Source organism: Amphiprion ocellaris, chromosome 23 (assembly GCF_022539595.1).
Source record: "Amphiprion ocellaris isolate individual 3 ecotype Okinawa chromosome 23, ASM2253959v1, whole genome shotgun sequence".
Taxonomy (NCBI): Eukaryota; Metazoa; Chordata; class Actinopteri; family Pomacentridae; genus Amphiprion; species Amphiprion ocellaris.
The window spans coordinates 19423888-19438965 of record NC_072788.1 but is presented as its reverse complement, the minus strand read 5'-3'; the positions used below and the strand labels follow the sequence as shown (position 1 = coordinate 19438965).

General features: G+C 38.0%; 2 protein-coding genes across 2 annotated transcripts in view; both read right to left on the bottom strand.

The window, feature by feature from the left end:
- The window catches only part of LOC118470977 (uncharacterized), a 39867-nt gene extending 30407 nt beyond the window's left edge, over positions 1-9460 (bottom strand). Inside the window, exons 1-9 of the mRNA XM_055007849.1 lie at positions 7121-9460; positions 4955-5014; positions 4246-4558; positions 3696-3895; positions 3190-3605; positions 2245-2399; positions 1516-1730; positions 1141-1280; positions 933-1043 (exon numbers count right to left, since the gene is read on the bottom strand). Coding sequence (XP_054863824.1) covers positions 933-1043; positions 1141-1280; positions 1516-1730; positions 2245-2399; positions 3190-3605; positions 3696-3895; positions 4246-4558; positions 4955-5014; positions 7121-7204 — 1694 coding nt within the window. The 5' untranslated portion in view covers positions 7205-9460. The remainder of the gene's footprint in view (positions 1-932; positions 1044-1140; positions 1281-1515; positions 1731-2244; positions 2400-3189; positions 3606-3695; positions 3896-4245; positions 4559-4954; positions 5015-7120) is intronic.
- Positions 9461-9599: 139 nt separating this feature from the next.
- Positions 9600-13958, bottom strand: rwdd (RWD domain containing 4). Its single transcript, XM_055007852.1, has 7 exons — positions 13767-13958; positions 12967-13047; positions 12727-12836; positions 12130-12280; positions 11656-11764; positions 10502-10551; positions 9600-10368 (listed from the first exon to the last, which is right to left on the bottom strand). Exons 1-7 carry the CDS (start codon positions 13788-13790, stop codon positions 10318-10320), a joined length of 576 nt encoding a protein of 191 aa, XP_054863827.1. The 5' UTR covers positions 13791-13958; the 3' UTR covers positions 9600-10317.
- Between the last annotated feature and the right edge of the window lie 1120 nt (positions 13959-15078).

The window sequence follows — 15078 nt, the reverse complement described above, 5'->3', positions numbered from 1 at the left end:
GTAAAAACTGATTTTTGACTAACTCTATAACATTCCTTATATGACTTCTGGAAGTAAAAGTCTGGTTGCACCATACTTTCAAAGAGGAAAATGCCATTATCAAATTTATGTCTTCACTGCTTACCAAACACAAACTATTCTAACACTACTCCAGAGACACGGTGTGCAGTTATGCTGTAAGTCAATGGTATAAATAGACTTGAATGATTAACTATGCTAACCTGTTGACCGGTTAGGAGGCCAAGATGCCTGGCATAGTTACTGATAGCAGCTAGCTAGGAAAGCCATTAGGCAGGTTTCCATTACGGTGTCCAGTGGCACTATCAAAAAACAGATCTGGGTACAATAAGAAAGGGCTGAGAGCAGATTGAACCAATTTTAAGGAGGCTGCCTCATTTTTCTTCCACCGAAAATATATTCCACTTACATACATATGTCATTAAAATAATTTGAAAGCTGATGTTTTGTTTCACAGTTTTTAGTTTTTAATGTACTACTTGTAACTACTTGAAGCTGAACTTGAAAAGACTGATATAAACCCCGAACCAAGCACCGAACCTATGGGGACAGAGCTTTCTCTGTCGCTGCTCCACCTTCTGGAATTCTTTCCCACGACACATTTGAGACTGCTCAGACCTCCACACATTCAAATCCCTCCTAAAAACTCACCTTTTCACAATCACTTTTAATGTTTAACTGTTATATGCTTTTATACCTGTGCTATTTTACTTGAGTGTTTTTGTTTTTATTGTTTGCCTGTTAAGTGTATTTAAGTGCCCAGAAAAGCTTTTATTATCTTTTTATTATTAAAAACACAGGGACTATATTATCCTAAATGATGAAGTCACTGTAATCGAAGCTCACCAGAGCCTGGCAGACATTCAGATTTTGTGTTTGGTAATGGGTTTTAATAAAGGCAATGATCTACTCACAGGTGGAGGCCATAATTAATATGGCGCTGTATCTCCTCCTGTATCTGCACCCTGACATCATCTCTCCTCACCACATCAAAAGGCCCTGAGGTCTTGGAACTGTTCATTAAGCTGGAAAAGTGAAAGAGCATAAAGTAACTATTGGAAATGAATGCATTACAGAGGCATTAACTGGTTTATAAAAAGTTTCCATGTGTGTATGCTGTACCTTTTGAGTGAGCTGATAACAGTTCTTTGAAAGTGGGAGGAGATACGTTCTGTGTAGAACTGGTGGGATCGACTATGTTTGGGGTTGAGGCCTTTCTGTCCCCAGCCCACATTACGCTCATAGATGTTGGTGTGGCGCAGCTTGGTGATGGAGACACAGAAATGAGCAAAATGTACATAACTGAACATCCTGTCAGGGAGAAAATGTACTTCTGCTACCAGTTTGCAGGCTACATGGCTCAGCTAGTCAACAGTAGCAGTCTGAACAGCTCAAAAAGTTATTGCAAATATCAACAACAGTCAATGTAGTTGCTAAATTGTTCTCTATAAAAAAACATATAGTATGTGTGCTTGCTTCTCCTGACACAGACAATACCTTTTTATGGAGGTGGTCTATGAATCTTTGGTGTGCTGTGCTGAGCATTGGATCAAGTTGAGCTTGTCCCTTCAGGAGGTCAACGTACTGAGCTGAGTGTTGGTTCTTTAAGTTGGAATAGAGATCTTGGATGACTCTTTTGTAGCAGTGGCAGTGCTCCTCTGGTGAAGCCTCACGTACAGACTGCAAACCTGTCTCTATCTCCCAGTCAAGAACTAGGCAACAAAAAAATAAAGTTGTTGTTTTGTGCCTAGTCTTGGACCTCTGAAATTCATTACATTGGTATGCTTACTCTGATCATATCAATGTTGGTCAAACTCATACTATTGCTGTGCAAAAGTTGGCACTTCAGATGAGTACGTTCTTGCATCTGGTCTCAAATTTATTGTACAGCATGACAATGAGCTAAAATATACATCCAGTCATGCTTAACTATTGTCAGTCACAAAAAAACCCACAAAACCCCAATCTCAACATTCTGAAATCAGTCTTGGTTTACATTAGAGGACAGAAACAGAAGATACTGAGACAGCCTAAATCTACAGAAGAACTGCAGCAAGTTCCCGAAGATGCTTGGAACAACCTAACTGCTAAATACCTTGGAAAAACAGTGTTCAAGTGTAGCAAAGAGAGCCTTTCAGTTTTCTGTTATACTTGTGACAATTTTTAAAAGACCTTGACATAAGTTTTAGTTTGTAAAACTTGTGGAAAACTGTATTCGAACCTCACCTGTCCTTAGCAACAGTGATGCCTCCTCTTGCCCAAGTGCCTCCACTGCACTGTGTTGTAGAACTAACCACAGTCTCTGGCAGGTAGTAGTCCAGTCCTTGGTGGCCTGCTTTCTGTGATCCTTTTCTACACTCAACATGTCTGGATAGTGAGTGCTGTAAACAACACAATACATAATTACTGGGGTTGTCAAACTTTAGTTTATTCCTGGCTTTAGCCACTTAGTTATCCAGCCCCCTTAGTTAGTTCTTCCATCCCGTTTTAGTTCCTCCTGTTATCTGATACATCTTGTGTTTAAATAAAACTTGTTTGTTCCACCTGATCCTGCCGTGTCTCTGTGTTCTCGGCTTGGGTTCACCACTGCGGCATGACAAATGGATTGTTTCTGAAATCTTCTCCAGGTGCTTGTGTTCCCAGGAGGGTCAACATAACTGTTGTGCATTTTTTGTATGTTTGGGATCAAAAGATTCTGAGACTGTACCTATAAAAATCAAAAATCATAATTTATCTCTATTTGACTGCCCCCTCCAATGAAATAGTCTCCTTGCGCAGCAATAAACTGCTCCCAGTGACCTTGCAATACTTGAATATACTACATAGAAGTCCCATTATGTAAATACATCAAGCAGACTCTACAATGGTTGCTGAATCCACACACTGTCATGCAGAAATCACAAATGCACACCTGTCAGTAGTCTCAAAAAATGTATATATCACATGCCTCACGGTTGATAGTTACAATTCACACATGACAAACACATGACTGATGTGTATGTCGAACACAAACAGTCTTGGAAGTTTATTGGATCACACTATGCATTTTTTTCTAAAAGGCACATCCCAACCAGTTCTATTCTGTCTGTAAAATAGTATTGATCCAGAGAACATAGGAAACTAAAACTAGCTTATTTCATTATTGTGAATAATTAACAATGAATTTTTCACCTGATGGGAAGTAAGCAGTAGACAGGAGGAACAAAATTCTTATTCAGCTTGTACCACATCTGGAGTAGCGTTAGGTCTTCATCCAAATTCGCTTGGTTCTTCTCACTCATCAGGCTGAATCTGTCCTCCTCGACAATTAAAAATGAGCTGTGAGAACTTTGGCTTAGCAGTCCCGAATTTGTAGCCTGTTCTCCAAAGTTTCGATAATTTCCATAAATGGATTTGTGTACAAAACTTGCAGAGCTGCTGTCTGTCGCGATGCTGGACTGGGAGTCTGAAGCAGAAAATTCTTCCACAGATTTGTTCTTGGATATCTGCTGCTGCTTTCTCTCCAAAACTTTCACTATGGCTTCAAAGGCCTCTGTGGTGATGGTAGAGGGAAGACTGTGGACCTCATACTTCTCTCCTACAAACAACTGACCAGCAGAGCAGGGAATGAGGCATTCATTTATCTGCTGAAATGGAGTACAAAGATGACATCAAATAATACTGGGATGTTATCTTACGATGAAGTTTGGACCCAGGGTTTTCTGACATTGCTGGAGATTCTCCACATGCAGCTTTATGGTGTCGTGTTGTTCAGCAGTAGGATTCTCAACACCCCATCTAAGGTCAACCATTCTGAAGTCATAGCCTCGCTGTTTACAGTACAGATACAGCCTGGGGTATACATTCTCCATTAGTGCACTTCTCTCTACCACTGTATCTGAATAACACACATACATGCAAAACCAGTGTTAAAAGTTCTTTCTAAAAGTCAACAGCAACTAATATTGTTATACATAACACTGATCCTGATAATAAAACAGTTGTACTTGAAAATGTATACAAACTCAAACAAGTTGCAGGTTCATTGCATGTTTTAATCATGGTATCAATCTTCTTTAAGCAAGCAGATACACATATCTTCCAACTTGTTAACTTGTCCTTTAATTTACCTTAAGGATGGACTTACAAAGTTATTAAGGATGGTTCTGAAGTGTAATTTGGATGAACACTTAAGGGCTTAAGGGTCATTCAGAAGTGAGCATCTATCAGATGTGTTTATAATCCTACCTTTGTATCCACCACATATGTAGATCATGAACCTCTTCTCTTCAAGAAGAGATGGAGGCCTCTCCTTTTCTTTTTGCCCTAGGTATGTCTTTTGCGGTTTGTTGTCACTTCTTTTGTTCACGTCATCTTGATTAGAAGTCCTGCTGTGTGTTTCTCTGTCGTCCTTGATACAGTCTTTGTCTTTTCCCTGGGTTTCCTTTTTTTCTACCTCATCTCCTCCTATTAGTACCTCTATGCTCTTTGATAACTTAGATGAGTCCAGCTTTGTTACTTCATTCTCATGTAGGTATGGTAAAGCCTTGCCAGCCTTGTCCTGTTAAAAAAAAAAAAAATTTGTTATAAGGAGAATCTGACATGTAATTTTAATTGACATCTATTCTGTTAAAAGAGACACTAGATCAGACATAATGGTGTTTTTCTTTTCATTCAATGCAGGCATATTCACATTCACTGACATGTCAAAGCCTATAAAGCACAAAACAAAAAAAGACTACCTTGATGCAGTACGTCAGTTTCTCTGTACTCTAACACAGGATCACTCTGTTCTCTAGGAACAGTTTTGCCTGTTTTGTTTAATTTGTGACTGATGTTGGAGACAAACATAACTCAGCTGTAATAGTGAACACTGGGCTCACTTTAGTCATAAATGAATGAACAGAGATCAGAAATTCAGTAACAGGATCTCAGTATCATAGCCTGAAGCACTTACTTTCAGGTGACTTGTGGTTTTAGACTCCTCTTTCAGCTTTGTATCAAGTCCCTTTGTTCTCTACAAAATAAGAGCATCAGAGAGGGCAGGTTAAGGCCTGCAAGCTGTCTCATCTTTTGTTTACTGAAACTGTTATTAAAAGAGTCACCGGTGAATGAATAAAATTGTTCATGAACTTGAAGAATTTGTGGGGGAGAAATTAAAAAGAATGCCTCTCCAATCAAACCACACAGAGATATCTTAAGTCTGTAAGTTTGGCCTACTCCAGAAGACTGGATCTTACAATTTCAAAAATGTTACTCAGTAGCGTCTTTTGGTAAATTCCATAAACCTGGGTAATGCTGAGTGTCTCCATGCCCCCAGATTGTCAAGCAGGCTCTTTGCTGCATGTCAGTGAGCCAAAAATATTCTGACCACTCATAAAAGCAAATAATATTATTTTCCTTGTAAGAAACAGTGTATGCCAAAACTTGGCTTAAATTATGTGGTAAAGTAACAGTCAGTTCTTGTAGTCAATGTGAAATGGGCAGATTTAAACGCATGAGCAACTTTGACAAGGGTCCGAATGCTATGGTCAGACAACTGTGTCTAACTGAAATGGCTAAGCTTTTGTGGTTCCACTGGTTAGCAGCGGTGAGTATCATTGGTCGGTGGTCTGAACAGACAACATGAACCAGCAAAACGTGTGCTGCGACTTAGAAGGACTTAAAGGATTTGCTGTTATCGATTTGTCGCCAGACACCACATGACATATTCAGGGGTCTTGTAGAGTCCATGGCATGGTGGGTTGAAGCTGTTTTGCCAACACATGAAGGTCCAACATCATGTTGGACAGGTGATTATAATGTTTTGACTCACAAAAATAAATTTGTATTTTTTAGGCCAAGTCCAAAAAGAAATAATCCATTGAAAGCATTTTAGTTCATAGAGTTTTCAAATGCACTGTTAAATACGTTGGGTCGCTGAAATCAAGCCATTTGCACAAGGCAGATTCAATTTTATACGACTTTTTTTTTTTTTTTGCTTGTAAGCAATAACACACCCATAAAATATTTTTTTACACTTTAGCAAAAATATGTTTGTCAATATTCAAGAATAACAACCTCTCCAAAACACAAACCAGTGTGTACAGTCACCACAACTCAGTCATGTGCTTGTAGTCTATGCAGACTGTTTATTTGACAAAGATGCACCATTTCACTGTTTTGTGGTCGAGCATGGATAGACAGATGAGTTTCTGGAAGGGATTCTGAGGCTTCACAAGTTGGTTCCATAAATTAATTTTGCTGGCGTGCCAAAGCTAAACAAGACACATTTCTGTATCACTGTATCTGGGTTATGGTGTTTAAACAATGAGGCGTTGCTGCTCACCGCAAGTCATATTGGAAATTTGTAATGTTGCATATTATAATTTTCATCCAACATACTGTTGCATACATTACAGCATATGCTTGTCATACACTGTAATCACTCTTTAGATAAAATAATCTAAAATAATAAATTATTTGAGACAAATAGTTACACAGGAATATCAAAGAGTTCAGTGTTTAACAGAGAAAAAATTTCTGAATTAAATAACTCCAATCTATGCTGCTAACAACCCAAGCTATGTATTTCAGGATAAACTGTCGGTCAATAAAATAGGAGCACAACACCTAAATAAAACAGGAGAACAACACCTCCTGAAGGCTTTCAAATGTGATTTGCTACTTGATTTTTCTCTCTTGTAGGAGATAACCAAACCAAACAACTGTTCATGTTAAATACTTTTTAAAGCTGTTTAGGTCTTCAGTGTATTTACAGGTCAGGACAGGGCTATGACAAAATAAATTCAGTTTTCTTTTACAATACACTTGCTCATTTAAAGTGTGGTTGGTGTGTTGAAAGAAAATTGTAAAGGTTATTAGACATGAGTCACATTTACTTGCGGGTAGCAAGAAGAAGATATTTAGTGTTGTGTTGCCTGGTCCTTATGCTGTACCCTGAAATAGACATAAAAAGAAGAATCCCTTTCTCTCTCCATTACGGACTACATACAGTGTGTGCTTTCCATCAAGTTCCACAGTACTTACAAAATGAAGTAAACTGTGTGGATCTGTTTGCTAGAATTCTTAATTTCTTGTAGCCGTACAGCTTGAACAAATAAGTGTAATGTATACAGATCACCTGACACTGTGACATTAGGCCATCCGTTATTGGTGGGAGTGCTAGAGGCTCTTTACCATCCTGCAAGACATTAAGTGACAACATCTTAGAGTATTTCAGTCACAAAGACTGACATTAAACTTTTATAGATTGGATGTGTGCAAAAATGTGAACCCCCTTCAGTCTTGCATCAGAACTCACACCTTACTTCATTAAATGAAGTCATTCAGTTCCTGAGATAGGAAAACTGCTGTCGATCCTCGTGTGAGGTTTTGATTGTGGCTCATCGATATTGAGAATATCCTTCCAGAAAGGGTTTTACCTCATGTATTTCTTGTGTTTCTTGAGAAGATTTTAGGCCAAATTAAGGGATCTTTTACAAATTTGAGCCTTTCTAAACTCTGCCCACTTGTGTCAATTTCACATGAAAGCAATTCTACATGGAATTAATGAATACAAGCCTGTTACTGCATACACTGTATAAAGCCTGGTTTGGATTCAACAAATGGCTCATGGTAAAACAGTTTGACACCTCCTCTTTTTAAATGGGTGCATACTTCAAGCAGCAGTCAGAATGGCCTCAAAATATTATACCATACCTATAAATGTCTGTTTGTTGTTTTTGTTTTTTGTATGGGGTCTCTATTCATTTTAAACACACATTTAGCATTTGCATTAGCATTGTTTTTACAATTTAAAAATAAAGAAAAATGCTGCTTTAGACTGTTGTTGCCGTCAAAAAAATGTCTTTAAAAAATGTAAAGGTTTTTCAAAAGAACAGCTAGTCAGGATGATAAATGATAGTAAACATGCATTATTTGATACAAATAACACTTACTTTATTCTTCTTTGAAGGAGAAAGCCTGTTTTGGTAGTAGCTCCACATTCTGTCACCTCTTACCATTACCAGTCATTCATGTGTCAAGTGTGAAGTAAAAAAACAAACTTCTCTTCATAAATTTCAAAATAAAACACCTCAGTACTAGTGTAATACTCTCAAATGTTTGGACTGTAGTATTTTGGAAGCTACATTACTCAACTTCCTCTTTTACTACTAAGTACCTTCACACTTTTGGAGCACACAGGAAGTTGGAGTAATGTAGCCTGAAAGCAGTCACCAGTGCTTCAAATTCAATGCAGGAGCTGGCACGTTACTTATACAGTCAAGCAGGGACGAAAAGGACACTGGAAAACTGTACTCAGGAAAAAGTTCTGTTACTTAAAATATATCTTACTCAAGTAAAATTACTTGTGTAAAACTCTAAATTAAAAGTTTTACACAAAAGTAAAAGTATGCAAAAATGTACTCTGAAATTTATATTTTTAAAAGAGGGTGAAAAACTAGCCCTAATAAATTCTCTTTTGCAGTCTGTGCATACAACTGATCAGAATTTGCAGCTATACACTGGTTTTCTACTTTTTCAAACCAGCAGCTACTTTGAGAAATTTAAGTTCATCTAAATACGGAAAACAATACTTGAGATGAAAACTACTCAAATAAAAGTAAAAGGTCAGTGGGAACATGCCTGAAATCTTATTAGCCACCCCAGATATGATAGGCCAAGCTCATTCAGTGAAATTACAAAGCGAGAGAGGTGCACACACTTACACACAGCACAACACTTCATTAATTACTTACAACTATAAATTATTCCTAAAATAGAGACAGGATCGAAAAGGATCTAACGTCAAAAGACACTGTGTAGCTTCAGACAGGTCAGTCAGTATATCAGCTACATTCAGTTCATTTGGTACAGCTTAGTGCTGAGCTGAATTACACCTGGATATGATTTTACTGTAAAAGTCTGAACCGTTTACTGAAGTCAAAATATATTTAATTTCATTCCATTTCACGGCAAGATATTTGCAGCAGTGACAATACTGTGAATATGGATATGATATTGAATGTTCCCTCTAATTATCAATCTAAGTATTGTATTATATGTTGCTCTAGTAAAATTGTCATCCTATACTGACAGAATTTTCAGTGGTGAAATCATTAATCAGCTCTGTATGTTGCACCAGTACATGATTTTTTTTCCCCCTCAAATACACCACAGCATGTCTTCTCCTTAGCCATTTTGAACAGTAGTCACTGTAATAACTGAAATGTTAAGTGTACCTATATTAGTCTGTACATATCATATAATTAGTAACATTAACTGCAAGACATTAACTAATGTACATCAGTATGCAATTTCCAAACTCTTATATTTGTGTAGTTTTCAACCCGCCTCTATACTCCAACAGCCATCCCTGTATAAAAAAAATAATAAAATAATTGGCGTTATCACTGTGAAAAAAAAATACAAGTATTGAAAAACTTCCTAGAATAATAAGAGTGAATATAATTTGTTAATTCCATCACTGAAATTAAGTGCTTGACTTCGAAGAAAATTGTCATTCCAGGAGTGCAGGAGAAACTAGTTGTTCACAGGACTCAATCACAAACTGCCAGATAATGAATAAAAGCAATAGTAAATGACATTTTTAGACAGGCACTGGACCAAGTTCGATTTTATTTATGTATAAAAAGTTTTAATTCATAGGGGAAAAGGAACATTTATCAAAATAGGAAAATGACGGAAGGAGTAACATTTTGCACGTTGTTTAAAATTTCTCTGCTTTCACAAAGTCACACGGTATCTTAAAGTAACAGCAGGATGCTACTTGACACGTCAACACTTCCATTTTGAAGCACAATTTAACACTGCTTCAGTGCCTGGCGGCTGGGCTTAACCTCACAGACTGAAAACATGGCAGTGGCAGCAGGTAAGTCTGTCTCTAACACACTCCACCCTGTTGGATGATGGAGCAGGATATAAGGGCTAACTAAATCAACAAAAACCTGATCATGTGCTCCCCTTCAGCTGGCTGCAGTGCACAAACAACACAAACAATAAAACACAGCAAGGGCTCCTAATAATTCCCAGCTCAAAATCTATGTTTTGCTGGGAGTGTGTGTGTGTTCACCTTTACACAGTCTGCTTTGGTTCTCAGGGTGGAAGCAGCCATGTTGAGTGTAACATGAAGCTGACGTTGAATGTGAAGGCATCTAGACAGGAGCAGCAGCATCGACGGGCTGCAGGGAGATCAGACTTCTCTACAGTTTTTGGATGAAGCACATTGCTGCTCTCAGGCCTAGTCGTCATCTTTTCCTCCCGTTTTACTCAGCTGCAACCAAGTCACATTAGAAAACAGTCACATGTGGAGGTGTGTTACGAATTTGTGAGAAGTTTATTTTGGTCTAGCTGTTTATCACTTACATGCTAGTGTTTGATCAAGTAGCAGTGACCAGGGAGAAAAGACAAAAGAACATGAGAAAGTTAAATACGCTGCAGGCTTAGTCTTAAAAGGTGATCAAGTGCACCATCTTATGGAGAAAAGCTGAAATGAACCTACCTTGATTACATCAACCCAGTTCCATCCTCTTGGTAGTTCTCCCTTGTTATCTGGATGCAGAAAGAATTTTGTCATGAGCTCACTGCTGACGTAAACATCTGTCACTGCTACATGGTTTTATATCTAATGCTCTGAAGCAGTTTTGGGGCATTTTTCTGTACTCTTGTCAAAGTTTTCTTCATAGTGGGCTCATTTTTCCATTGCAATATAAATTCCTGTACCTCTGTGAGAAGAAGAACAAACATGGCTAAAAATAGAACGAACTCAAAAATGTCTTTTGTGTGGTATGACAGGGTTATAATGTCATAAATAATTTTTTTAAAAAATCGAAGTTAAATTTCTTTAGTCTTTTGACAACAAATGGCAAAAACCTGGAATCAACAAGTGCAACATTTTTAAAGAACCCACAAGTGTTGTCAATACTAAACAAAAAAAAAAAAAAAGTGGTTCTACCCACTTCAGATATCAGTCACAGTTCTTCAGTTCTTCCAACTACCACAGAATCTTTGGGTTAAATTTACTGACAGAGCTGCACTACAAATGATTGGTTAGAACATCTGCTGAAAATCTGATGAGTCTTTTGTTTGAATGGTCTCTGTCTGAAATCACATTAAACATGTTTAACGACCGAATATTCGGATATTCAGGTCCAGCCCTAAAATTCACTGCCTCACCTGTGTCATAAGACAGAACCCCTTTGGAAGAGGTGTGAACATTTCTTATCTGTCCACCCTTTTAACTGCTGAGACTTGTTGCACAGCTGCACCTGGTTCCTTTCTTACAATGTTTACATCAGTCTTCCAAAGGGTGCTTTATTGTGCTGGGCTTTTACAAATAGTTCTAGATTCTGGCGAAAGACAGTTAGCTTCAATAAAGAAAGATATTTTTTAAATCTGTTCAATTTTTTCTTATGGTGAGACAAAACAAACTATTACATAAGAGTAGTTTTTTGACCATACTGCCCATCCCCCAGGCTGCAACTTTGATATCAGGTTTCTAACATGTTGGGGTCAGTCTTGACTCAGCATGCATACATTCTAGGCCCATTAAGGCCTGAGGTGTGGTATATTTTGTGTCAGACTCAGTTTATGTCATTTTGAACAGTTTTGAAAATAAAATCCATCAAATGACCTACTGGACACAGTTTGATGTACCTGTTCTGTTAATGATCCTCCTCTTCTGGGCTTTAGTCAGCTGCTCCTTCTTCTCCTTCTTCTTTGCCGTTGATGTAGGAGTCATCACTTCACTGCTCGTTGTCAAAGTCTGCAACAATAATAAATATTTAACTAATAGTTTCTCCAAACAAGATGATCGTTCAAACACTAAATAATGCCATCTTTTCCTACGCCATGTTCACAAAAGAAAAAAGAAAAGAGATAAGAAAATAAAATGCATCACCAAAGTGAATATACATGGTATTAGACAATATCAAGGCTTTAATACCTTTGAATCTACCTACATTATGAGTATTACCAGCTACTTTTCAAAATTATGTCGGAAAAGAAAGAGCTACGCTTCAAGAATCTGATATCATAATACTGTCCACTATGCCTGACTGACAAAAGAAGCACAGACACACCACAGCAGTCACTGCTTAGTACTACAGAGGTAATAACTAATGTACTGACCACAGCAGTCACTAAAGGCTTGTGGTTTTCCATGAGAGTCTCCTGGTTCTCCTTTGCCCACTCAAACAAAGTGTACATCATCGCAGTGCCCAGGTTAATTTCCACCTGCTCCTCTAGCTTTGATAGGATCAGCTGTTTCGTCTCTGCAGAGCTGTTATGAAATCAACATAATGAAAAGAGAAAAATATTATATTACGACTGTACAGTTGTCCCTTAAAACTATGTTTCTAATCTATCTACCATTTTAACAGTTCTGTGGTCATGTTATAAAAATATATTCTTAAACCATTTCTTATAGTTATATTGTCACTCTGAAAGAATTATGTAATCTGTGAATTGCAGTCACTTGTTAAAACTATGTGTGTAAACTGTTATTTCTAGCTGCATTATCGCTCCCTAAAAACTACATCTGTTTATTGCACTTATAACATCACTCCTTAAAACAATAACTGTAAACTGCTCATCACAGTCCAGTCCTACAATTTAGAACCTTGTAATTACAAAAAGTGTTTTCTGTTTCCAAACTAATTTCCTGAGAAACGTAATGCATAACAGAAGGGGAACATTTAACTGTACAGCACTGTGCTTGAAACTTACATCCTGTTGTTGAAAAAGGCACCGAGGGAGATCTGTGGTGCTGTATCAGGGTATGACTCTGGCCATGTGATGTCCAGGATGAACGCTTTGGTGTCCTCAAGGTCTCCTATCTGTTGTATAATATTCAAATAGTAGGTAGGAATATATTCATATAGAAATGAATCCTAACATTTTGTTAAAGTCTTGAAATATAAGGCACAGGTAAAATTTAGAAGCAGCAGTGCAGAGGGCATCACTTACCCTAAATTGGAAGGAAACTGGACTGATTTCCTTGAAACATTCATCTCCCTCATAGATGGAGCGAAGAGCTTCCAGCTCCATCTGTGATTGAAGAACAAGAGCAGTGGGAGTTGTAGTCTGATACAGTTCATTAGATCAACGCCTTATCCTGATAGTTTGCGCTTCTGACACCATTCAGATATATGGTAAATTAAGCTTGACAATAGTAAGCAAGATAGACACACGCTTCAAGATCTCTCACACGTTAACTGTGACCGTTTATTTCATTCCCTGTATATGTAATTCTAATTGCAACAAATTACTAATAGTAAAGTTAGTCTTCAACTGGCGAACGCCATTTGCTAATTCATAGTGTTGCATATGGTGAAGGAAATCATCCATATTATATTGGTATAATGTTGCTGTCAAATGGGCAACCTATACACCGAATGGATTCGGAGACGTTTTGCATTGAGAAAAGGTTTCGCCATATGTTGTGTGTCTCACACATGCAGTCCTGCAATTAACACAAATTAACTCAGCAGACATTTGAATAGAGTTTGGCGTGACATTTTCTGAGCTCCGAGGGACTCCTATGAGCTAGAAAGACACTTGACATTCTGTCCCGACTGCTGTTTTAGTTACAAAGAGATCTTGCGCACTGAATAAAAGTTAACGAGTTAACTCGTTTGCTGTTTAAAGAGCAGAAAAGCCCCAAGTCGTTCACCTAGGCTAACGCTAGCAGTCATGCTACAGTCAAGTAGTTAGCAGTTAGCCGCTTACAGCAGCTAGCCTGCTATTGCTTCATCATTCATTCATACCTCTTGATCCTCGTTAGCTGTCATGATCTTCCTTCCGTTCCTATATTCTACACTCTCTATACGGAGTATCGCACTTTTTAAATTTCCCCTCTTAACGACCCATCTCTGTCATTAAAACTTTACTAAGTTAATCATTTCACAGATACCAGTCGGCCAGTGGCAAACGCCACCATGATGCTCTACGCATGCGTAGTTGAGAGTACTCTACGTGAACTCTGAACTATAATAGCGATGGTGTTGTATCATTTAGTAAACAAAAATAACAAGCCACTATTCTGATAATCGAAAAAATATTACTTACCTGTATTAAAGTAAAAACCCCAGAAAACTGAAGGCAATTCAGTACAAGCAGTGAGGGTTTCAATCAATTAAATTTATTTTTATTATTTATAAACTGGTATATAGTATATATAAATATAATTTATTATAATATATCATTTTATTTGATTAGATTAAATGTTATTTATTTGATAGGGACAGTGAACATTAATGAACGTCTATTTAGACAGCAATAGACGTAAATTGTGCAGATCAAGGAGTTTGTTGGCGAGGACACGACAGACCTCTTTCTAGAGGAGAGAGGCGGCTCTGCGCCAAGCCCAGGAGGAGAAACACAAGTTCCAGATGTCTGTGTCCGACATCTTCAACCCATGAGCTGCCGGAGAAGTGGGACTGAAGCCACGGCAGAGACCAGCGTGTACAGAACATAGACTGCATATATAGATGGACATAGCGCCTGGCTCCAAAAATGAAGCCAACAGGGAAATGTCGAAAACTTGCAATATCACACCTTCCGCCAGGGGCTGGCTCCAAAAAGCTGTGGCTCCATAGACCCCAATTCATCACGGGAAAAACTAAAATTCGATAGACTGCTTTTGTACGACTCAGGATTTTTTTCCCCTCCGTTTTCATGGTCAAAATGAGAGATCAGGTGGCCGATCTTAAAATAAATCAATATTGAATTTTTTATAGAGCATTAAAGGGGGGCGTGGTCACTTGATTGACAGTGGTCTGGAATGACTGACAGGTTGTCTGGAGGAGGCAGCCCAGACTCTGCTCTCCTCATTTGGATTATTTCTGATATAATAACTGTTGTTTTTTTTTTTTTTTATCGTTATATACAGTCTATGGTACAGAACAACTCTGAAGGATGAAAGCACAAGAAGAAGCACAGAAGAAATCATTTCAAGTTTGTTTGTGTGTAAATGTGTGCGTTTGAAAAGAGAATGAGGGGCCAGAGGAAGGACGTCGGTTGTACGTCGACCAAATCAATGTCAATATGTAAACTGATGCAAATCATTTTTCTCCATTC